This window comes from Scomber japonicus, chromosome 15 (assembly GCF_027409825.1).
Source record: "Scomber japonicus isolate fScoJap1 chromosome 15, fScoJap1.pri, whole genome shotgun sequence".
NCBI lineage: Eukaryota > Metazoa > Chordata > Actinopteri > Scombriformes > Scombridae > Scomber > Scomber japonicus.
In genome coordinates, this window is record NC_070592.1 from 15,212,798 (window position 1) to 15,236,636 (window position 23,839).

The 23,839-nt window shown below is 39.1% G+C and overlaps 1 protein-coding gene across 1 annotated transcript in view; it reads left to right on the top strand.

Annotated features, from left to right (window-relative positions):
* LOC128374131 (solute carrier family 45 member 4) overlaps positions 1 to 23,839 on the top strand; it is a 31,529-nt gene that overhangs the window by 1,602 nt on the left and 6,088 nt on the right. The window contains exons 2-3 of the mRNA XM_053334395.1: positions 19,999 to 20,187; positions 23,577 to 23,756. Of these exons, the coding sequence (XP_053190370.1) occupies positions 19,999 to 20,187; positions 23,577 to 23,756 (369 nt within the window). The remainder of the gene's footprint in view (positions 1 to 19,998; positions 20,188 to 23,576; positions 23,757 to 23,839) is intronic.

Here is a 23,839-nt window from a genome sequence, read left to right on the forward strand (position 1 = left end):
ATGTGCTAAATAACATATTTGCATTTTCTCCTCCCTGTATTTTGCACATTGGGGTTGAAACGCCCCATATTACATATTTATTATGGCAAACGTACTAAATGGACAGTGTGTATTATCTTGCACAGTTGAAAGATGCAAACCTCAGTGCACTGCGTTAGTAGATCAGCTTACACATTTTTTGCGGGTGATGTCAAGTTTGCACATGTTTTTACACACGCAAACCTTTAGTAAATCAGGCCCTAGGTCTTCAGCTGTTTGGTTTTGATTTTCTGTGTGAAAACATCATATGCAGTTCACAATTATCTAGTTTTTATGGCCAGGGGCTACAACTTTAACATTCTTGAATAATGTTTATTCAAGAATGTCAATAAATTGTTTAGTTTATAAATGTCAGAAAAAAACCATCATGTACATGCCCGAAGTGGTGTCTTCAAGTGTTTTGCTTTGTCTGATCCACAGTCCAAAATCTATCTGCTGGACAAAACCATAAAATAAAAAATAAAAATAAGGGTATGTATTCTCAACATCTGAGGGTTGCATCCCTGTAATCAGCAATAGCAAGTAATGTAGAATAAGATGCCTAGAGACACAATAAACTTTGAGAGGGAACAGAGAGTCCTGTTTTATGTCCTGATATTTGTTCTGGCATTTAAGAAGACACCTCGGCAGCTACAGTAGATGTCCGAGTACACACCAGTGGATCTGCCAGGAGATTAACCAGCTTGCCCTCTGACTCACACACACATACACACACACACACACAAACAAACACATACTGACAGACTTCCAGTCGCAGTGAATGTACTGTCATTTGCAACCAGCACCATATTTGACAGCCTTTGAGAACAAGCAATGTTGTGTGGAGTACACACTGGAGCCCTGAGTGTAGACAAAGAGAGGAATGATGGAAGAATGGGCAGAGAATGGAGAGAGAAAGAGAGAGATAAAAGGCTGAAGCAGCCGTAACCTTGTTTATAATTCAAAGTCACTTCTCGTGCAGTCCCCCCTCTCCCTTGCCTCCTTTTCTCTGCAAGTCTCTTCTTTCCCCTCAATGACGTAGGGTGATCTCTTCCCTTACATAACCAGACGGCATGAGTGGCAGGTTGCTTGGAGGCCACCGTGACTCCTGGCTGGCTCACCAAAGATGAGCCACCACAGGGAAGCTGGCATTGAAACACTGGCTTCCTGTATTTTGTTATTTCGAAAGGATGGTGCTGAGATCTGCCAGGTGCTGAAAATGAAAAAGATTTCAGCTTAATGAATAGGAGAATATGCCTTTGTAGTAGTATTAGACCAGGGGAGTTGTTGCATGTTTTTTGTGCTACGTTTGAGCCAACTTAACCTATTTTTTTTTTTTCGTTAGATAAGCATGTGTCTGAGCCCCTCTTAGTAGATTTTGGACTCGCTGGGAGGTACAACCCTACAGATTAGTCAGCTGAAATAAATAAAACCGTTACAGACAGAGCAGTGACTCTGGTGTCTAGTGGAGATTCATCACTGATGTGGAGAGTTAATCCTGTCATGTCTGGCTAATTGACTGCCATTCAATCTGGCCTTTTGAACTGATTTCAGGTAGGGGGGTTGCCTTTTATCCAAATGCCTTGTGAGCTAAATTGCTCTCAGCTAAGACATCCAACAACATGATGTGGCTGTCAAGACAAGCCAGTGCAACATTTACATGACTGTGCCTGAAATCTGGCAAGATACAGGAGATCAGTTCAGATTACTGCCATTCTTCAGCACTTAAGTGAAATATTGCAGGACTAAAAGGCCAGTAGTAAACAGTAGTAAACACAATATTGACACATGATTGTCCTACAAAGTTGATATGGCAAGCAAACAGTTGCTTAGGTACACATCCAGGAGCCACATATGTTTCATTTGATTCGTATTTCTGCGCAGGAATGAAAGTGTAATAACCTCACAAATGTTTAGCTTTAGACCAACTCTTGATGCAGATATTTGGCTTTTTATCAGCTAATTGCTTTGATCAGTTCACCAGCTTTTAGCCAACTTTGTCTAATTAGTGTTTGATGCTGGGCAGGTAGCGGACGGTTGACTTATTAGAACTTTTAAGTGGTAACAGATTTGATTAATAGAAAGAGAACAGGCTGAACCCAGAACAGTAACGTTCAGAGCTGTAAAACCAAAACAATGAGCTGAAAGAGGCTAAAATGCTCCATGGAGCTGAGGTTTATCACTATTAGCAGCTCATTTCACAATACACATACTTATTGTGTTGGTGACATAAAGATATTGATTTAGAGCTGTTTTAAGGTCAATTTAAGGTGTTCCCAGGGGTACTTTGGAAATATTTTACTTCCTGTACAATGTGTAGAAAACAAAAGATTGGCAGAGTAGTTGTGTCCGGACTGGAAATGAACACCAAGTATGACTTGGCCTATAATAGAACATTTTCCTCTTCCCTCTGTTTGCTGAAAATTTGCGGTGGCTTTTATGAAGAGAGCTCGATATGGCATGACAACACAGCCTTGTTGCCAATTTTTCCAAGTAGCCAATGGCAGAATTGCATCAAAAGAGAATTCACTGAGGCCCTTTAGAACACCATTAAAAAACTATTGTAAGTGTGTTGACAGGTCCATTGTAACAGTGATGAAAAACTGTTGACAGGACATTTTGCATGGCAAACAAGGTGGAAACAACGCAAAGTAAGCTAGGAAGAGGAGAAAAAAAGTTGGCCTATGTGCTTGGTGGCGTTACAATAAGTTATTTACTTTGAAATATGAAGCGTTGCTCATCACTTTACCCAATTATGATCAACTGTTCTACAAAGCACTCAGTTGTTTTTAAATGTATCTTTCGAGGCAGCCTGCTTCTAAACAAACAAACAGACATGGTGAGATGAAAACAAAACCCCCACCAACTCTGTGGGCAGAGGTCCAAGTTTTGGGATAGCAAATATCAACCCCCCTCCGTGTGGTTAATGCTTCACGCGTGCAGGAGACTGACTGTAGCTACTGGAATTAGCTGGATAGCTAGTGAGCTGGTTGGTTGGCTCGCTCTGAGTGAAACCATTGTGTGTGTGTGTATGTGTGTGTGTGAGTGTAACCCCACAACACTGGGGTCAGTGAAAGAGAGAGCGAGAGAGTGAGAGTATGTGTCTGTGTGTGTGTGTGTGTGTGTGTGCGTGCAGCAGACACAGTTTGGTCAAGGAGTCCATATTTACACAACCCAGAAGGATAAGAAATGTCTACCTTACATGGTCTGGTGTAGAAAGCCTGCAGGGCTTTTATCTTCTCTATGTCTGAGTTCCTGGCAGCGTTCACTCACACTCAGGCTCTTTCCTTTTAAAAGTAGGGACACACACAAATAACAATTAGTCATGATTTAGGCATCAAAACTGATCAGACTAAAGTGGATGTTAAGAGTCTGAGCCAGCCCTCCTGTCTTGCCATTTAAGATCTTCAAATTTAGCATCTTCTTATCTGAGGTTTGTCTTCTTTTCCTAAACTTTTGTAAAGAAAAAGTGTTCCCCACAATGGATTTGTTCTGTGATTCAAAATCTCATTGCTCATTGACGTTCAAGTACAATCAAACACACTAGATACAGCATGTGCATTAGGGAGCGATAAAAGTGCTGTTGGATATATAACAGTGGACAGACTGCCTCTGTCCACAGACTGCCTCTGTCTAGTCGTTTTGTGCCTGCTTGAAATTTTAATGCTAAGGTAAGTTAATCACTTCCCGGCAAGACTCACCGGTCAGTCTATAAATGCTTTACTCATAGAGACTGAGGGCAATCTCCCAAGTTTCACTGTTAAAACTGTGTGGAAACAATAATAGAGCTTTAAAAAAAGGCATGTTCGTGGTCATTTTTTCTGCTGTTCAAGTAAGAAATGTGCATGTAGAAACCTCAGACTTTGGTAGCTGGATATCTTTGATAGTCTGGTATTTTGAGATTACCTGGCGAGCTAGCTAGGTTCATAGTCAATCTTAAAGAGGTATCAATATTCTCATCTATCTCAAGAGTTTGAGTAAGTAAATTTCCAAAAATAGCCGCAGAATAGGCAGCAAGCATGAATGAGATTAATGCACATGTACAAGTTTTTTTAATAGGACCTAACAACTCTTAAATTGATTGTTTTCAATCAAGATAAGTCAACTGCTTGCAATCACTACCACAACTAACTAAAAAATAATGTTGGTTGGACGGATATGCCACTTCGTGCTTATTGTTTCAGGGGAAATAAAAGCAACATAACTTCCCCTCCCAAACAGAAATCACCTCTTACATTGTGAACTGAATGAAGACTGAATGAATGAAGTAAAAAGTATTTCTGTTTTTGATCACGCAACAATTCTCATGTTTTAGGAAAATTTCAAGGGTTGCTTGGCAACACCATATTTTGCCTGTCATCCTTTGTGTTATCAGCTGTGCCTAGTCGTTCGACATATGACTGTCCAGGCCAAAAAATCATGTTGATGGAAATAGTGATTTTATGGATATTTGTGTGTGTATGGATATATGTGGTGTGTCTAGTTGTTGTTGTTGTTGTTGTTGTTGTTGTTGTTGTTGTTGGGTGGCAAACATTTCAAGGTCTGTCCCTGCAGTAGCTTCAGCTGCCATGTAGACTTAACTTCCCTTGCTATTGCTGTGATTTATTCTGACTGTCCTTCAGATATATTTGGACCGCTGGCTTCACTGAAAATTGTCCTGAGTAAGAGCATCACCTAATGACTTAATGCAGCTGAAAGTGAGATAAAAGAGAGCGAGAGATTGAGTTAATGATGGGGAGAGGGATTAGGAGAGAGAATGAGGAGGGAAATGGGAAGGAGAGAGTGCTGAACAAGGAGGTGGTAATGAGTGCACATAGCGTGTCGTGGCGTTTATTTTGGTCAGGAGCGTGGCACATTACGTAACAAGCTTTCTCAGAACTGAGCTCAAAGTGACAGAGAGAAAGCAGTTAAAAGCGTCATGATATTCACTGGAGACAAATCGGGAGCCGCCAACAAACCGACAACCATCTACATTTATTATATTCATGTTCAGCTACAGCAGGTCCACATTAAATTAATCTCTAGAGATGTATTCAGTGCAGCTCTGGACAATCACTGGTCTACTATTTTGGATGTTATCAGGCACATAATACCTGCAGACAGCTCAGAATAAAATGAATGAACACATTTTAATTCTACAACCGCAGATAATGAATGAGGGTTAAGTTATTGTAACACTTTTACTGGGATGTTTTGAGAGTACACATCTCATTTGTTCAGTGATTCAGAAAGGTCTAGTGTTAATTGCCTATTGACATTTTTTGTAACGGACATGGTTTATTACTTGTGCAAAAGCTTGTATTTGTTTAGTGTCTGTTGGTTACTTGTTTGCTTCTAACTTCGTGAGTCTGTTTAGGTGTCACAGTCTGAAGGTGACCCAAAGGACATTTTTTTTCGCCACAAGTCTTAATTCTTAATCTGTTTATTTGCTTTGTTGACTAACTAGCTGTGATTGCAGTTGGAGCAGCTATACCCCCATTATGGTTCCCAAAACAGTCTGGGGCTGGCAGCTCAACAACATTGTTATCCCTCTTTGGAGGCCTTCTTGGCTTTGCTAAAGGAGATTACCACAATCCAACAGGAAACGTCCTTCTATTCATTTGGGGCCCGAAAAACATGTCACACTGTATTAGTGTCCCGACCTTAACTTTATTTGGTTTCCCCGACTAAACGTACAATTGTTTCTACAGCACCACAAAACATTAATACGTAATAACAAAACTGAATGAGCAACAAATTGTTAAAGTAAACAAGAGTGCCTGTCATGTGTTCCTTTGATCCATACATTTTTAGGTCCCTGTTTCACCAAATTTGCAACATGCTCACCACAATTTACAAAATGAGATTATTTCCTCTCCAGTAAAATTTGAAACTTCAGACTAGGTATAATCAGCCCTCCAGTTTTGCTTTTATGAAACGGGCCCCGAGCAGCTCTGGTCTTACATGTAGCCTGTCATGCTTGCTGAATGGTAGCATGTTAGCATGTAGCCTGTGGTTACCAATGGCACTCAGCTAGCAAGGTCTTTAATGCTGTTGTGCACTTCTCTAAACTGTGAGTCTCCTCACAGTTTTCAGCTACATTCTATTTATTATAACATGCTGCAAAATGAAGCGTCCCTTACAGCGTGCAATTTACTGAGATGCAAATCAGCTTGATCTTGCATTGTTTACACTGGCATGCCAGGTAACCTAATCCACCCAGTGATCCTATCATGTTAGCTGGTCTAATCTAGCAGATGACCTTGCAGACGCTGTAATACAGTGTTATATAAATGAGTGGCTTGATGTCACACTGACTAATCACCATAATCTGACCAAGTCACTTGTGGGATGGAGGACAGAGTAGGTTGAAGAGATGGACAAAATGTGCCATATCTGAGGCAGCTGCGTGACATGAGCATTTATCAGGGAACGAGAGAGAAAGAGAGGGAGGGAGAGAGAGAGATTTTTTATTGAGGGTTATTTGCTATCATCACCACTGTTGCTGTGTGGGGTTATGGCTGTAACACAGATGCAGTGAAAAACAAGACAAACGGCAACACTAGTATGTGGTGCTTGATTCCAGTGATTGCCAACATGGGGTCCGTGAACCATGAAGGGGCCATTGAGAAAGTTCCACCATCATAAACACTGGTACATGTTATGTGCACTTGTGTTTGTGATGTTAAGTAAATGCAGAGTCAGCAAATATTTTAGTCTTTAAGACAAAGCCATATTATGTGCGTTCGTATGGGTGTGCATATTTTTCCACGCAACAGGCGATAAGCTAGGTATGTGTGTGCTATTAGTGTTAGATATGTGAGGAATGCTGGACTGAATGTGTGTGTGGTTGTTTGTCAGCACATTGCTCCCACCCCTCCCCCTCCATGGAGGTGAAGTCATCAAAAACAAACCATCATCGAGCCCTCAGGTGATGACAAGGGACAAAGAAACATCAGGGAAAGCAAATTCTTTAAAAGAGTGCATCAGTTAAAGGTGATTATTTCTTTTATTACACTGTTATGTTATTGTTTCAGTAAAAAAGTAGGTGAGTCAATAATTCGCTTAATTTGTTTTCATCAGGTCAAGTCAAAACATGACAGCCAATGCTCATAAAAACAGAGCCAATGATAGAGTCCTAAAATTGCTTAACAAGTGAATATTAGAGTAAACCAATTAAAATCACATCAAACCTGTATTTATGTGGATCAAAACAAACCTAAGCTCATTTTGAGACAAAATCACAGCTTACCTCTTTATTAAAGCAAGCAATCTCTTTGTGCATGTATGTATGTCCTTTGAATATCTCTAGAACCATTCATACAATCACCTCCACACTTGGCGAGTGTATGGCTGGTGACCCAAGAGAGTGCAATGTTGAATTTGGTGCAATTTGGGCACGCAGTACTCTTAAAAATCAATAAACTTTGAATAAACTAGCCTTTTTGTTGGTGTACATTCTCTTTCACACCTCACATCAACTCTATTTGTTTCTCTATGCATTGAAGAAACGGCCAGCGGCCAGCAGTCAGCCCATTTCAAACCGGAAAGTTTTGAATGGGCACTGCACATGTGTGTCTTATTCAAATAAATGTTAAATAGTTTTACCAGTGTTTGGATAGTTGTATAATTTCAGCAGCTGTGAATTGACAGCTAGAAAAAGTAATTGACTGTTTATAATGCAATTTGTAATTACACTGAACTGACTCCTTAATCAGTCATTTGAGCGCTGCAGGTGGAGAAGCCATTAGTAATGTTTATCTGTGGAGACACATGAGAGTGTGCAGGTGCAGGTTGGTCATCTGGGTTTTTAAGCTCTCGTCACAGATGTTTGGTTTAACAAGATTCATGTTCCCTCCAGAAGGCTCAATATGGAAATAGATTAGATGCGAACACTACAAACCTACCCTGCATTAACATTACACTTACAGCTTGTCGAAGACATCACAGCCAGGTGATCTCAACACAAGACTAATGGGATATAAAGCTTCTGTTGATTCTTATCATTCACCTCGCTCAGGGTATGTGTATCATCCTTAATCGCCCTTACAGTTTCACAACACACACACATATATTATGAAATGTTAAATTAGAACTACACCCCGAAGGTCAGACCTGATGAGAGCCAAAAATCTAATTGTAAAATTTAGCCAATTTAATTATTACAGTAAAAGTTAGTGCAAAAATACTTTTCTGGGGTTGATGAATTATAAGCAAAAACACTAAATTGAGCTCAAATGTTTTGAGGCTGGAATACACACACTTTATACAGTATGATATTCCATGTCATTTTTCCACTTGACATGTGTTTATTTTTCATAAATACAAAATGTATTGAACTGTCGCGTACTAGTCGGTCAAACTGACTAGAAAATCTATGAACCTAGCAGCATTACACACACACACACACACACACACACACACACACACACACACACACACACACACACACACACACACACACACACACACACATAAACATACACAACGGGCCTAATAGCAGCCAGCAAGAGAGGCAGTAATGGCTGGCCTCAGGGTTAGTGTGTTTTTTGTTTTTTTAAAGGGGGATAGAAAAAACATCTGCTCTCTCTCACTGAGGCTCGTTGACTTTGACAGTATATAACTGAGAGGATTGATGGATGGATACTGACAGACTAATCCGGTTTTGTCAAATTTCCAGAAAGTACAGAAGGTCTGGTTCTTCAGAGGAAAGAGGGCTTTTAACCTGGTTGTTTTGGGAGGATGACTAATGTTGTATGTTAGCTTATTATCACATTCGCCCCTTGTGTGCTTTGACAATGACAAAGTTTAAGTAAGAGCCTCAATAAAAGTCACCTATGTCAACTATATTATAATTGTTAAAGGGTCCAGTATTATTGTCCTAAGTATACTATATAAGGTGCCTACAGAGGTCTACACAAACCTGTTCACACTTTTAGTCATTTTTTTGCACAGTTCAAATATGGTATAATAATAGAGCTCATAGTATATATGGAAGGGATGAAAGAAGCCAAGGCGATTATGAAATCCTCCTTAATGTGAAATAATAATAATCATAACAATATAGAATGAAAAAAACTATCAAGTGTAATCCATGAATGAATGCAATTCACATGGACGTGGTCAGATGACAAAATGATTTACTTGGATTATTGCAGCTATGAGGCTACCAAAACCTTTATCAGAGAATCAATGATGTTACAGTTGATTATCCATCAACTCTATTAAGGTAACTTTCAGCTTAGTCAGGATTTCTGTGTTTGTGTTACTTGGTGTGTAGAAGTCAGTGTTAGTTCACCCTGCAGCGTTGTTGCTTCTGGGCAGAAAATCAGCTTCAAGTGAATCTCAGAAATTCAAACTTATTTTCAGAAAATCAATGTTGCCTTTAGCTCAACAAACTTGTTTCTTTAACTAAGAAAACTAGAATATTGTCATGTGACTGGATATCATAGCTACTCGCGTTCTGGATTAGACCAATGAAACATCACAATTGCTACAGAAAATGTCCAGGAAATTAGTTTAAAGGCTTACTATGCAGGATTCTTTTTCTAAAAATAAATAATGTATCAAGTCATACTAAAACAATCCCTCTCAATCTTCAGTTATGACCCACTAGAGGAGTGTGGTGGTGTGTTAATCCGCAGAGACTCTGTCTGTACTTTCTTATTATTTTGCTGTGTTTGTGAAGCTTCGGTGCCTTTGGGCAGCGGGTGTGTTTCACTCAGCCAATAACAGCATGCAGCGTGTAAGGCTGGGACTTAATAAAAATGTAGCGACCAGGTTATATGGCTGTCTCTGTGTCTCTCCTCTGCTCTCTGTCTGTGTGTCTGCTTGATCAAGGACGGGGCTGAGCTACACACACACACACACGCAGAGTAGAGAGGCCAAAGCGGACAGGATACGGTACAACCCTGCGGCACCTTTCGACATGGTTTTTTAGAGGTGTGATTGTGTTTCTTTGTGCTTTAGAACGTAATCTCCGTGAAACAATAAGAAAATAAAATTGTATTAATCTGATTTAGTGCTTGTCTCTCTCTCTCTCTCTCTCTCTCTCTCTCTCTCTCTCTCTCTCTCTCTCTCTCTCTCTCTCTCTCTCTCTCTCTCTCTCTCTCTCTCTCTCTCTCTCTCTCTCTCTCTCTCTCTCTCTCTCTCTCTCTCTCTCTCTCTCTCTCTCTCTCTCTCTCTCTCTCTCTCTCTCTCTCTCTCTCTCCCTCTCCCTCTCCCTCTGCCGCGGTGGGAGGAGGGACTGACTTTGAATGTTGTGTTTACAAACACCAACCGAAACAACCTGCATGGTATACCTCTTAAAATTAAGGTTACTGAAACGTCATAACTCAAACCACTACGAGTATAAAATTGACTGGAATCACTTGAACACATCATTATATTGAGAGTTTCTGCTGACCTACAGTACTCGTGGTTACATAAGACAGATTGCTTTTGATTGGCTTTATTGATCAGCCAAGGGGCAGCAAGTGATGCTGGTTGGTGCTTCCTGTGTGTGATAGGTCAGTCACAGTCAGAGGCCTGCCTCCATACACATTCTGTCATATATTATTTTAAGTGAACAGTTAAGTCATCATGCTGTAGTACACAATAACTACAGTTGAACATTTCTTAATTTCCATTCTTTCTCAGTATTAATCTCTCCCTCAGTCTGTCTCTATGAGTAGGAGGTAGCCAGTTTGCTGCAGTGCTGTTATGTAACTGCTGACTAGAAGCAGCTGTGTGTGTGTATGTGTGAACATGCAAGCTTCATACAATTTTAATGTCACCTTTTACATAGATAAGATGGTTTGTGGAGGGTTTGCCTCTATGCACCAACATGTGACAAATATGTGAAGTCAGATGTAAGTAATACTTTCTTCAAGTCTTAAATTTACAGTTGACCCTCCCAGCACACACGCACACACACACATGCACACACACACACACGCACACACACACACGCATATTGAGGCTAATATCCAGAGGCTATGTTTTGTTAAATTAGCTTGAATGGACGACTCCAAAACCAGTTTCCACTCAATATATAGCATGTGCGTGTGAGAACCCCCCTTCGTCCCAAACAATGACATTAATAATCTGTGACAGTACACACACAAACACACACACATTGGGGTCAAGCTAAGCTAGCTTCTTATTCAGTGTGTGTGTGTTTAAATTTTCTGCACTCACTATCTTTCTTACATTTAGTACAATTCAATTTCACTTCTGTTCTGCTTTCTGCATTGATTGGATTAGCAGTTTTGTTGTCATCAGCTGTTCAACACACACACACACTCACACAAACACACAGACACACACCCATACATCACACAGTACTTCAATCCACTAGGCACTTTGTTAATGATGACCTTGGTTATGTGGTTTAGTGTGCCTTGTGTCTGCATTAGCTTGTGTGTGTGTGTGTGTGTGTGTGTGTGTGTGTGTGTGTGTGTGTGTGTCCTGTTGTGTGATTGATGTTCTCACCATGTTGTGCTGCTGGGAAGTACAGTGACTCACTCCTTTCTCAGTCCCTCTCTATCGGCCTCGATTGTTTCCTTTTCTCACTTTACGATCCTTGTGAGGCTGATTTATGGTTGAACTTGATGTTAGCAGATAGCACAAACTACTCACTAGTAGTAGAGTAGAGAGCTGTTATCTAAACAGCGCCTGTAAAACGTAGGCACCCACCCCAACCTCAAACAATAGTGGATTAAATAAGAGTTATTTCACAGATAAAATGGATTTTTGATGGATTGAAATTAAGCACAAAAATAAATGCAGGTGGGGATTACAAAATGCATCCAGCTTCTTTTGAATAGCTTTTAATAAATGTAAAATAAAATTGAAAAAACAAAAACAAAACTTGCCTTTAGTGACCAGGTTCCAGAACTGTCCTTGATATTGGCACCATGACTGTCATCCTCTGCCTAGAGGTATACTGTAAGGCACATAAAACAGCCTTCAGCATTGGCCTAAAATCTACAGCCAGACGCTTATCAATAATAAAATATTGATGTTAATATTTCAAATCTGCTCCTGAAAGACCATCTGTCGCAAGCTACATTTCTTTCTTTTGTCCTCTCTGAACTGAACACCTGATGCAGTTCATACTATATGTTTTGTTTTTTTCAAAAACACCTGCTTCCATTTTTTCCTTTCCTCTTGCTCTCTCATTCTTTCACTCTCACCCTCCTTCCTTCCTGCTCTCTTTCTCCCATCATGACCTCTGCCCCACTCTCACTTTCACACCATTTCTCTGGCTCTTTTCGGGGACGCTTGTCACTTTTCTTGTGGTTTTCTCACGCCAGCGCAGGATATGAAAGGATTGTTTCGTGTTTATGAGAGAAAGGGAATGTGGGGGCGATGGGAACGGAGAGAGGAGAGGAAAGGTGAGAGGAAAGGAGGAGAGAATGAGGTTGATATTTGTAGATGTTGAAGTTTTGTTTGGGTATTGCTCACTTCAAGTTAATTGTTTGTAACAGAGAAGAAGTGGGAGGAAACAAGGAGGAAAATGGATTGAGAGGGATAGGTCGATGGTGTTTTTGTAATGAAAGGTGTAATAGAAAGGTGAAGTAGAGAGCAGGATGGAGGGGGTTCATTTGAATTATTCAAAACACTGTGATGTTAACGTTCTGCCAGATTGATCACAGTTGATGGAGATGTTTTTGGGTGAAGCAGATTAAGAAAATTGATTTTTGCGTGCATTTCTCCTCAATTTCTAAACTCAAATCCATAGTTTCCTTTTCAAAATTAACTAAGTGACTTCCTGAAACAGCATCGCACTCAGGAGTAAAAATTACATTTGTTAGGAACTATTTTCAGGTGTGAACTAATACATGTTTTGAGCATAAGTGAATATTTCCAGCAGCAGCATAGTGTCAAAGTAAACCACAGTGCACATATTAATGACAATAAAGGAATGAGTCATCCAGTGAAACACTGTCGCTCAGTGACAGTGTTTCACTTGATACATGATAAGTGGTTGGTTTCGGTCCGTCTGTGGGAAAATATCTATTCCCAGCTGGAACCTCTACAATCGAACTCTTTCTTTTAGTTTTTGCTCTATAATCAAATTAATTAATCCAGCAATAAGTTTAGAGGGCACACTGCATTCATCAGTCTCCTCCCTCCTTTAGCTTTTGTTTTATAATCAAATTAATTAGTTTAACAATGAGTGTACAGGTCACACTGCATTCATCAGTCTCCTCCATTTCTGAGCAGTTTTAACCAAAACACATTTCACGAGCTAAATGTAATCATCTGACAGTCTAGAAAAACAGGATGAAAATCTAATGCTAGATGCTTAATTTTCAATCCTGCACAGACATCAGTCAACAATAATTAACCATACATCACAAATTTGAATGACTGTATATTTATTCCAGTTTACCACTAATCCACCACTCTATTAAATCAGCTAATTGCCAAGCACCTACTGTACATGTTAAATGAAGCATTTTGCAGCAGCGAAAAAAAAAGAGGAACATTTCATGTGATTTCAGGGGCTAAAACATTTCCAGAACAGCAGAATAAACAGGGGCACATTTTACAGCTTCATGTAGCTGCAGGAAACCATTTCAAAACAAATCCTACAAGACATACAGTAATCCTTGTTCAGGTTCTTCCTCAAAACAAGGAGAGGACTGTTAGAAAAACTTTGCAGCTTAGGTGAAACTCATAGTATTCATATCAACTGATCAGGAACGTTGCAAAAGAAAAGAGTGTTTACTGTCATTTTGAATATGAAAATTAAGGGCATATGTAGAAGGAATAGCTCAAATATATTCGGTGTCAACTTAGAAGTGATGTAACAACATAGTAGCTAAGTGTTTTCTAATTTTTCACAATTTCCCACACTGTTTTTCATGCAATAATATTTCAGAACGTTCAAAGCAATCTACGTGTTTATCAAAACTGGATACCACAAAGTTTTACTGTTGGTGAATTTTTCAGTGCAGGGATGAGAAGGAGGAACACACACGCACACATTATAATGAATGGGCAGTCTGTACTCCAACAGTCATACAAGGGTGTCCATTTTTAGTATGTGTGTGTGTGTGTGTGTGTGTGTAAAGAGGAAATGTGCATAGTAAAAAGAGCGCTTTGATGATAGATGGAGCTGATTTCCCACGATCAATCAGCAACACTCACGGCCGTCTGACAGCCTGAATATAACTTTTTTCCGTCTGTATCTCCATCCATCCGGCTTTCTCTCTCACTCTGTCCTTCTAATTTCCTCCTCCTCCTGCTATCACCTTATCCCTTTCTCACTGTCCTCCCCTTGTGTTTCTTTGATCTTAATCCTTTCTCACACTCCTTCTCTCCCTGTTTCCTCCCTCTCTGTCTCTTACCACACTCATTTCTGTTTCTCTCTTTCTAAAACACTTCCTGCTTCTTGATTCTCTCAGTATTGTTTTGTGTGTGTGTGTTTGTACCTACAAGTCTGTGTGGGAACTCAGCTGTGAAGGTTTTTTTTTTTTTTTTTTGGTGCGTCTGTGTGGGAACAGAGACATGTCTTTATTTGCTCGGTGTTGACTGTTTTTCTGCATTATGTTTTTGTGTTTGTGTGTGAGAACTGTTTATTAGAAACAGTTTTCCTGTTTTGATGTTGACAAACTTACAGACAGAGAGATTCCTATCTGCTGCTTTGTCTCCCTCTTTATGGCTGTGGCACTGTTTGAGTCTTAACAGGTATTGTGTGCAGTCTGTTTTTGTGTGTGCGTATTCAGTTGTTCTGGGTCTCTAAGCACCCTTGTGTGTGTGTGTGTGTGTGTGTGTGTGTGTGTGTGTGTGTGTGTGTGTGTGTGTGTGTGTGTGTGTGTGTGTGTGTGTGTGTGTGTGTGTGTGTGTGTGTGTGTGTCAGAAAGAAAGAAAGAAAGAAAGAGGTAGAAGAGAAAAAAAAGGAGACAAACAAAGCTTGAAACAAAACTTTCCTCAGTCGCAGTCTCCCCACAACAGGAAACACTGTATGAATGACACAGCCATATTAGGAGCCGGGAAGTGAAGGTGATGGAGTCTCCGTGGTGACAGAGTTCCCAAGACCTGGTCACCACGGCGACAGGGGTCAAACCCTGTTCATGGTTCTCTCACGAGAAAGGCAGAGGTCGACATTTGTACAGGACAGCAGGAACTCGGTGTGTAAAGTTTTAAATAAGGGCGCAGAGCTAATGTACTATTCCTGTGTGAACACCACTCAGAGGCACTGGTATGATTTAAAAATCTCCATTTTAACTCCAGCTGGGGAAAAACAGATGTTCAAAATGCCAAAAAGATGTCCGAAGAGGGAAAAACGACTCTATTTTTAAACTCGAGCTCTGTGTTGTTGTTTTTTTAAGTAATCCTGTGGAGTTTTGAGAGGAGGGTTGTAGAAATTCATTAATGGTTTATGGGGCAGTGTATGCTCAGGAGGTAGAGTGGGTCATCCAGTGACCACAAGGTTGGTGGGTCGATCCCCAGTTCCTCAAGTCCACATGTATAGTTTTCCAATAGCACTGTTCCCAATGGCCAGTCCAGTATCCTGCATGTCAGCTCTGCACAGGTGTGTAAGTGTATGTTTGTGCGAATGACAGACCACATTGCCCATTTTTATAATGAATAAATTGTTTGAGTCATTTTTCTTCTTTGGATTTCTTCTTTTAAATTGCAGGCATTAGAGTAAACACTTAGTGGAACACTAATAATAATAATAATAATAATAATTATATTAATAATGATAAAAAATAATTGGTCGTTGTGGCCAGAAACTGACATTTTTGGCAATTTACTAGCAAACAGATGAGGCAATTTGCTGTAAATAATACTGAACTCACTTCAAGTGTTTTCGTAATTTTGCTGTTTGGTTTTTCTTACTGCTGGCAGAGCTCAGCAATCTTTTGTGCACCTGGAGTCAAGGGAGTGATTAAAGATAGAGGCAGCTGTTACAGATGTGTCGCAATCTTATCAGTTTCTATATTATCAAAGCTAAGAAGGATTTTCCCCTGCGACTGTAACCACACTGGGTGGGAGGTAGTGGTGAACAGGCATGTTGATGACTATGAAAATAATTTCTTGAAGTGTATGTTTGACCCAAACTTCATTAACCACCTGCAATGTATTTAGGAAGCTATAGTTTGGTCTTTTTTGCTTGAAAAATGGCTAAAACAACTATATGACTATACAAATAGTTGCACATTAATTTCAATTGACTAAGAGTTGCAGTTCTAGTCCATAAAATGTGCTTTAAAAAGTCCTGCCATAGACTAACATGTAAGCAGTAAGACATGAAAATCACCAGGATTGCAGCAGGGAGGTTTTCACATGACAGGAGCATTTTGCAGATCAACAAACTTCTCGAACAGACTTCCAGAAAATGACATGAGCATCAAGGAGTCTGACTGTGTTGAGTCATGCAAAACTTTCCTGAATTTACCAGCCAAATGAGCTTCAGTCTCACTGTGCTGTCTGTCAAGAACCAAATTCTTCCTCTTTGTTTACTGTCTCAGTCAGCAGGTGGAGTATCTAGACTGAGTCACACATCAGACAGTAACGACACCGACTGAGAGTGCTTTTAACAGATTAGTCTAAGAGGTGGGGACATTTTAGACAAGCTCTTAATCATGTGATATCATTTCACTCAGCTATTGATGTTTGCCTCATCAAAGAGGCCTGCTTGAGAAATATGAAAGTGCATTATAAATTTATAAGAGCCTAATGTCCTCAATTTAATTACCATTATGTCACCATCAGCTCTGCTTTCTTCACTCTCTGCCTCCCAAATGTTCACCGAAGAATGAAATATCAGTTGCAACTTCCTAGTATTGATCTGCAGCCATTGTTTTTTGAGATTACCACAAATGTAATAAGAGAAAACAAGAATGGATTGCAGCTTTTATTTGGGGGTAATTTTGTTTTGAAAAGTTGTACATTTTCCACTTTCGTTCCAGACTGAGACAAACTACCTTTTTAGAAAGAGACAATACGACACAATTATTTAATGTACACACAAAATACGAAATTGCAGCATCACTTGGCACTGTGTTGGCGTGAGGATGTGGTTTTGTCCATTAATAAAATCTAAAAGTCTTGTAAAATGTAAAGTGCAATAGACTTGCCAATCCGTTTTAAAGTTTGTGAAGTTTTAATGTCTGTCTCCCAAACTTTGAGCAAAGCTATTAATCGTTGTTACAGCCAGCATAAACTGGCATACATTCAAATTGCAGGCAGACATTAAAAAGAAAGATGGGACAGATCCTTGAGTTGATATTTCTCAGTGTCTTCTTCCCTGTCTGTCTGGTGTAGAAGAGATAGTGTGGCAGCCAAATGGTATTTAATGTATTTTGGGGGAGCTGCATTAAACTCCCTGTGGGACCTTGATAAAGTCTTTATTTAATTATTTGCGATTCAGCTGACTTCACTTAGTTTACTATTCTGCTTCTTCTTCCTCTAAGTAGCTGCTCAGTCAAATCACCGCTCTGTGCTCCAGGGCGTAGTCTGATACTATTTTAGCAATAATAATACATGGGTGTGTGAGGATTTCCATTATGTGATGATGGATTTTTAAAAATTTGAAACACACCTTGAGTTATGTCTTTTGTGAGTTACCAACAACAGAAATAAAACTTTATTTTTAGAGTGAATGATGTAACTATAAGTTCAATGGACAAGAACAACCTCAGGCTCAGGAGTTATAATTATAATTCGTGCTATAAAATACTTTTTAGACAGGAAAATTATCATGGTCTTTGTGGTGTTTCACAAAAACATGGAGTCAAAACTTTTTAAACCTGTTGGCACAGTTAATAAATTTGCAACCTTCAGCAGTTGCGACTGGATGAGCTTATTTAGCTTATATCTTCATAATTAATTTTCAGAATGGATTAACAGAGTTTTGCAGGTTTTTGCTCAATCCACAACTGCTATCAGTTCGATGCAGACCAGGTTTCCCATCTGTCACAAACAAATCCCTGTAGGACACCTGGCCTTGAGAAAGAAGCGCTGAATCTGCAACTGCAACATGTGAGATTTGGGTCAGTGAAAACAGTTTGGAGGTAAAACAAACTTCCAAAGATAAGGCGAACAATTTGTCATAGAAGTGAGATGTTATGTGGTGTAGATAAGACCAGATGACTCACCCTTTGCTCACCCTCAAGCTTTATTCACTCTCTATAAGGAACAGGTTTAAGTCCACATGAATACTGCAACAAAACAGGACACTGATTGACTCCTTAATCTAATGAAACCTGCAGATTTTGGTGCTTTTCTGTTAATAAATGCTTCACACTGTCCTGATTAGAAACACATCATTGTCACATCCATGTTTCATATAATGTTTCATATAATTCAATTAATATTTGAATTTTATTCAATATACATATATTCCTATTTCACAGGAATCAGAGAAAATGCGTACTGTATATTGTGAAATGATAATGGAAAAGAAATGTTATAACGTGTATGTTTTTGATTATTCAACACTTAAATGTAAGGCTGTTTCTTTCTTTAAAAATAATAATCTCTTTCACTTGAGTTTTAATTTCAGGTTGTGAGTGTGTGTGTGTGTGTGTGCGCATGTGTGATTGACAAAGAGGCAAAAATAGTTTCAAATGAGCTTGGAGCCATTTGTGTGTGTGTGTGTGTGTGTCTGTTTGTTTTATGAGGAGTTAATAAAGAATTGGATTTTTTGCTGTGTGTGTCTGGTTGCAAGGTGTTGACTGATATTATGAACAGGTGTTGTATGCAGGTGTGTACAGTGGGCATTTCCATTATGTTGCTGTATCCTGTATGTGTGGCATAAAGTTTTTTCCATTAATCCATCCTATTTTGAGAGCTTGTCGTGCAACGTGTCTGCATCAGTTTTTAACTTCCACCTGGTTTCCAGCTTTGGAAAGTTAAGGCACAGACACCTGTATTGATAGTGGATGGACAGGAAATAATGGGAGAGAGAGCGGTCTGCTGCGTACGTGGCATGTGCTCTAACCACTCGACGAGTGGAAATTGGAAATTGCTATATATTTTAAAATTGTATTTAAAATACTCAGCAATAAGAGAGAAGAAGAAAAAAATCCTTCTTCTGCTTTTGCTATTAGCAGTTACATATTTCAGTTACTTTCTATAAGCTGCTGCTTTCAAGTTTTATGAAGTTTACTTATGTACAAGAAATCAAGACGTGACAGGAATGTAACAGCAAGACTTAAGAGCTTTTGTACTTTTCAAAAGAGGCATGAAAAACCTGACAGATGTGTAACACCATTTGTGCTGTTTTGGTGTGTCTGTTATGCACAAAAGCCTGAGAAACTTGATCACTGGGTTATCACTCTCCTTATTTTCCCCTGCGTTTACCAGTACATAGGAATTGATGCTGTGGCCCTTTGTGCGATAATCCAGGGTCAACGTTCACAGAGACACTCAATAGACCTGAGATGAATCCTCCTGTTATGCATCACCGTTGCAGCCGGCCTCAGCTTTTACCTTTTGTGTCAGCTTTAACATAAGGCGTTGAAAAAGTGAGCCACAGGTTGCTGTGTATCCTCACTTACATTGGTACCACACGTGGCTGAAAATGTTTGATTTATAATTAATGTTCTAATTAACATCACCATATATTCAAGTAACCACACAGTCATTACTATGATTTTCCATTGTGTATTTTTTACTTTGACTTTGCTGGAACATATAAATAAAGTTACATTTCATGGTTATATCTTTCACTTCACAATGACGCCAGTTGTCTTTCACATTATGTTGAAATCGTATGTAATGTAATTTGATTTTTGACTTGATTACAATTAGATAGATTAGATATTCAATTTATTTCAAAATAATTACATAGAAACAGTGACTCTTGCTCTGACAAATAGGCTGTTACTTGCACCCCCTGCTGGAAGATGGTCAAATCTGTCTTGTTACTTCTTCATCTCTCAGCATCTCTTAAAATGGGCCCCGAAAATCCTTAAACTACCCACACTGGTAGTGAAAACTCACTCCACCTGTCTACATACCTGTCTATAACTTATATCCATCTGTCTGTGTGTCCAGGTCTTCCAGAGCAGTACTACAGTTTGACGTGGTTCCTCAGTCCAGTCCTCGGCCTCATATTCACCCCTCTGATCGGCTCGGCCAGTGACCGCTGTACTCTGAAATGGGGCAGACGGAGACCGTTCATCCTGGCTCTCTGTATAGGAACACTGATCGGAGTGGCGTTGTTTCTGAATGGATCACTGATAGGTGAGCAGATACTTGCCATTTAGTATTCTTATTAAGTATGTTTTGTTAAAGTGTGTGTGAAAGAGAATAAATGTTTTTATTTGGCACTTTCCTTTTTTTAACTTGACTGAAAGAGGATGAACTTTGATATCTTTTCTTTTAAGAATCATCAAGCACTTTGACTGTTTATTGCTGATCACAAGCAGGAGGTTCTTTTCCTTTTTAGCCTAGCTTTTAGGTGATTCCTCTTCCTGCTGTTTCAAACTGTTGCTTCTTTTTCAAATTGTGGCATGATTTCTAGTCACATGTAAAGTGTTAAATCTAAAAGCATGAAGGTGAGCTGTACTTCATAACAACTGCTTTTAAGGACAATACAATTCTGTAAACCCTATGAGGCCTTGTGACTCTGAGTTAAGCTCATAGTCAAGTCACCTAATGATGCCAGTTTTCAGAACACTTTGTTGGTTGAGTTGTTAGGATCTAATTCTGCTATAGACACACTTAATGTGTGCATAGATAACATACAGATGCACTATTTATACATATATTGAAATACGCAGTGCACATCTACATCACAACAGTAAGTGATACAGGAAGAAGTCAGAGATTTAAATTGCTGCCAAATTGTGAAAGATTACTCATACTGTAGATGTTCACGGTATAGGACTTTTCACTTATTTTTTTTATAAATTACACCCCAAAAATCTATACCTGATTTGCACAAAATGACTTGAAGGACTCAAAAGCTCAACAGTAAACAGAAACAAAAACTGCCAAGTAGCCTCATGGAATCTCAGCTGCTTAAAACTTAAAACTAAAAATATCAAAAAGAAATTCATTATCTGGCACTAAAATATGATTTTGACTTTGTGCCATCTGCTCAGTGTTGTTCACTAAACCACTTGGGAGTATCACGGCCCCAGCGGGATGTGAGAGCCAAGTTTCACCCAGCATGAACTTTTTCACTGGAAGCAGCACAGCGTCAGTTTCCAAAAGCTCCACCCACACCGATGGTTGTGTCCTTGTGCAGCAACTGATGTTGCTCACAGTCAAGCCCTCTGCTTATTACATCACTAACATGTCATTCCAAGGTCATATGCATCCAATCAAACGTATTGATCAGCTGCTGATCGTGCCACAGAGATATTGATATCTGGGCTATCTAAATCAGTGTAGTTCCAGTTGTAAAATATATATATATATACTGTATCAGTTATCAATCTCGATTATTACTAAAGGGCATATTGGTCAAATTGATGCACTGGAAATTAAATAAGCTGTATGTTGTTCAAATTAAATAAGCACTAAAAATAATTGCAAACATCCCCGGGGGTTTTAAGGACTAAATGCACCATGACGCAACAGAGAAGATAGGAAAATAGATTAGTGCTGAGCTGACGTGAAGTCTGGGTTAAGCCATTTATAGCGATTTTTATTTTATTACAGTAATTTGAAACATGAATAAAGAGGCCTGTGTTTAATCTCTATTAATCTATTATTTTATTTATTTACAAAGGAGAACAGAAAATCCACAAAATCAAAAATGTTTTGGCATTTTTGGATGATAAATGGCTTAATTAATCAATTATTAAAATAATTGTCCATGTTAATTATAGAGAAATAAATTCATTATTTCAGCATTGTTAATGAGGCACAGGTCAACACTGCACCCTGAGTGACACCATGGTGCTTTTAACATGAATAGACTGAAAGTTTGCAGTCAGATTTTAATCATGTGAATCTAAATTAGTTTTTAAAAGATACTGACTTTGAAACTCAAATACACAAACTCAGTTTCAAGCCATTTAATTCACCTTTGAAATACAACATTTCAACTGATTTATCTGACAATCTATACGCTATGTCAAATCAGAATCAAATCAGTTTGAACTGAATCCCTGATGGTGTATTTTTTGTAACAATGAAAACAAATCTGATCCTCCTTTTAACTATTATTATGTCCTGTGTGTCAATGCAGTAAAGAAAAATGGAATCACAGTCACAATACAAGCTGGGGCCTTAAACATCTCTGAATAGAACAAAGTGAAATGAATCGCCAAAGGAGTTATAAATAACAAGAACAAGTGCTGTGTGAACTCTTTTCTTTCAGCAGTTTCTCTTCATTTCTATTCAGTTCAATTCTATTCTGTTCTGTTCCACCTTCTATTCTTCTGCCGAGACGTTGGCATTCGGGTCATTTAGGGGCACAGAGGACGTGTGTGTATGTGTGCGTGTGTGTGAGCACCTTGTCAGCAGGGTTGACGTGGGAAAAGACCAGTGACCTGTATCTGTGAGAGAGGTGCAAAAAAAGAAAGGGAAGAGAGAGAAAAGTAGTGGATATTTCCATGGATATATGTATATGAATGTGTGTGAACAACACAGGGTGACATGGGAATTGTGCTGCAACCTGTGTATGTGTGTATATGTGTATGTATGTGTGTGTGTGTGTGTTGACATGGGAACACAGGAGCAGGCAGTTCACAGGGAAATGCTTCCTGTTTGCTTCCCCATTTCCACCAATCACATTTAACTTCCTGTCTGCCTGGCTAGTGAGTAGTGCCGGTCCATTGTCCCACACACACACACACACACACACACACACACACACACACACACTCGCTCCTTCTATGAACATTTGTTTCCTCGACATTAATGGATTTCAGTTTGTAAAGTCATGCTGCGTCAGACTGCCTATGATATCACACACACACACACAGACACACACACACACACATATATGCATAGGGTAATAAAGCTTTCCCATGTCACCCTGTCTTGTTCTCACATATTCATTCAGTCTCTCTCAGAAACACACAGATGTTGTACAGCTTGAGGGGACGATGAATGTTGACATATTGTACGTAATGAGACACACAAGGTCACACACATCATGCAAAGCAGTATGGGAAATGTTCAATGACCCAGTTTTGGGTGTGTCTAACTCACTAATCAGCTATGATCACATGTGTCGCTCTGACCTGTGTTACATCAGCATATGTCCAGATATTCTCTATTTTAATGTTAATTTGTCTTATTTTACTTATCTTCTATATTTATTGACTTTTTTACCATCATTATGTCAAACATGTTTAAAAATGTTTGTGTATTAAAAATGGCTTAAATTGGTGTATATATTAATTTTAAAGAGATATTTCACCCTGATAACAAAAACAACATTTTCTCTGATATTATTTATAGATACCACTGTAAGTAAATTTGAGAGTATTGTTTTTGTGAATATTTGTTTTTGTAACTTGAGTGAGCTTTTACCCTTTTCTAAATATGTAGAAAACCCATATCTGTCTATTATTATAAGATATAAAACAGAAACACAAATATCTTGTTATATTATATGCTGTTGGTTTTGTAAACTTATAACAACAAGCACTATCTCTGTCTTTCTCTGTCAGGTCTGTCGCTAGGTGACGAGCAGGGGAGACAGCCAATAGGGATTGTTCTTACTGTGCTGGGGGTGGTGGTGTTGGACTTCTGCGCAGATGCAACAGAGGGACCAATAAGAGCTTACCTGTTAGACGTGGCAGACACAGAGGACCAAGACATGGCGCTCAACATTCACGCAGCCTCAGCAGGTACAATATTAAAATTCTGTTCGTTTTGAGAGGTTTTTGCATAAGCTTTCGTACCTCTCATACGCAAGTGTTTGTTCACTTTA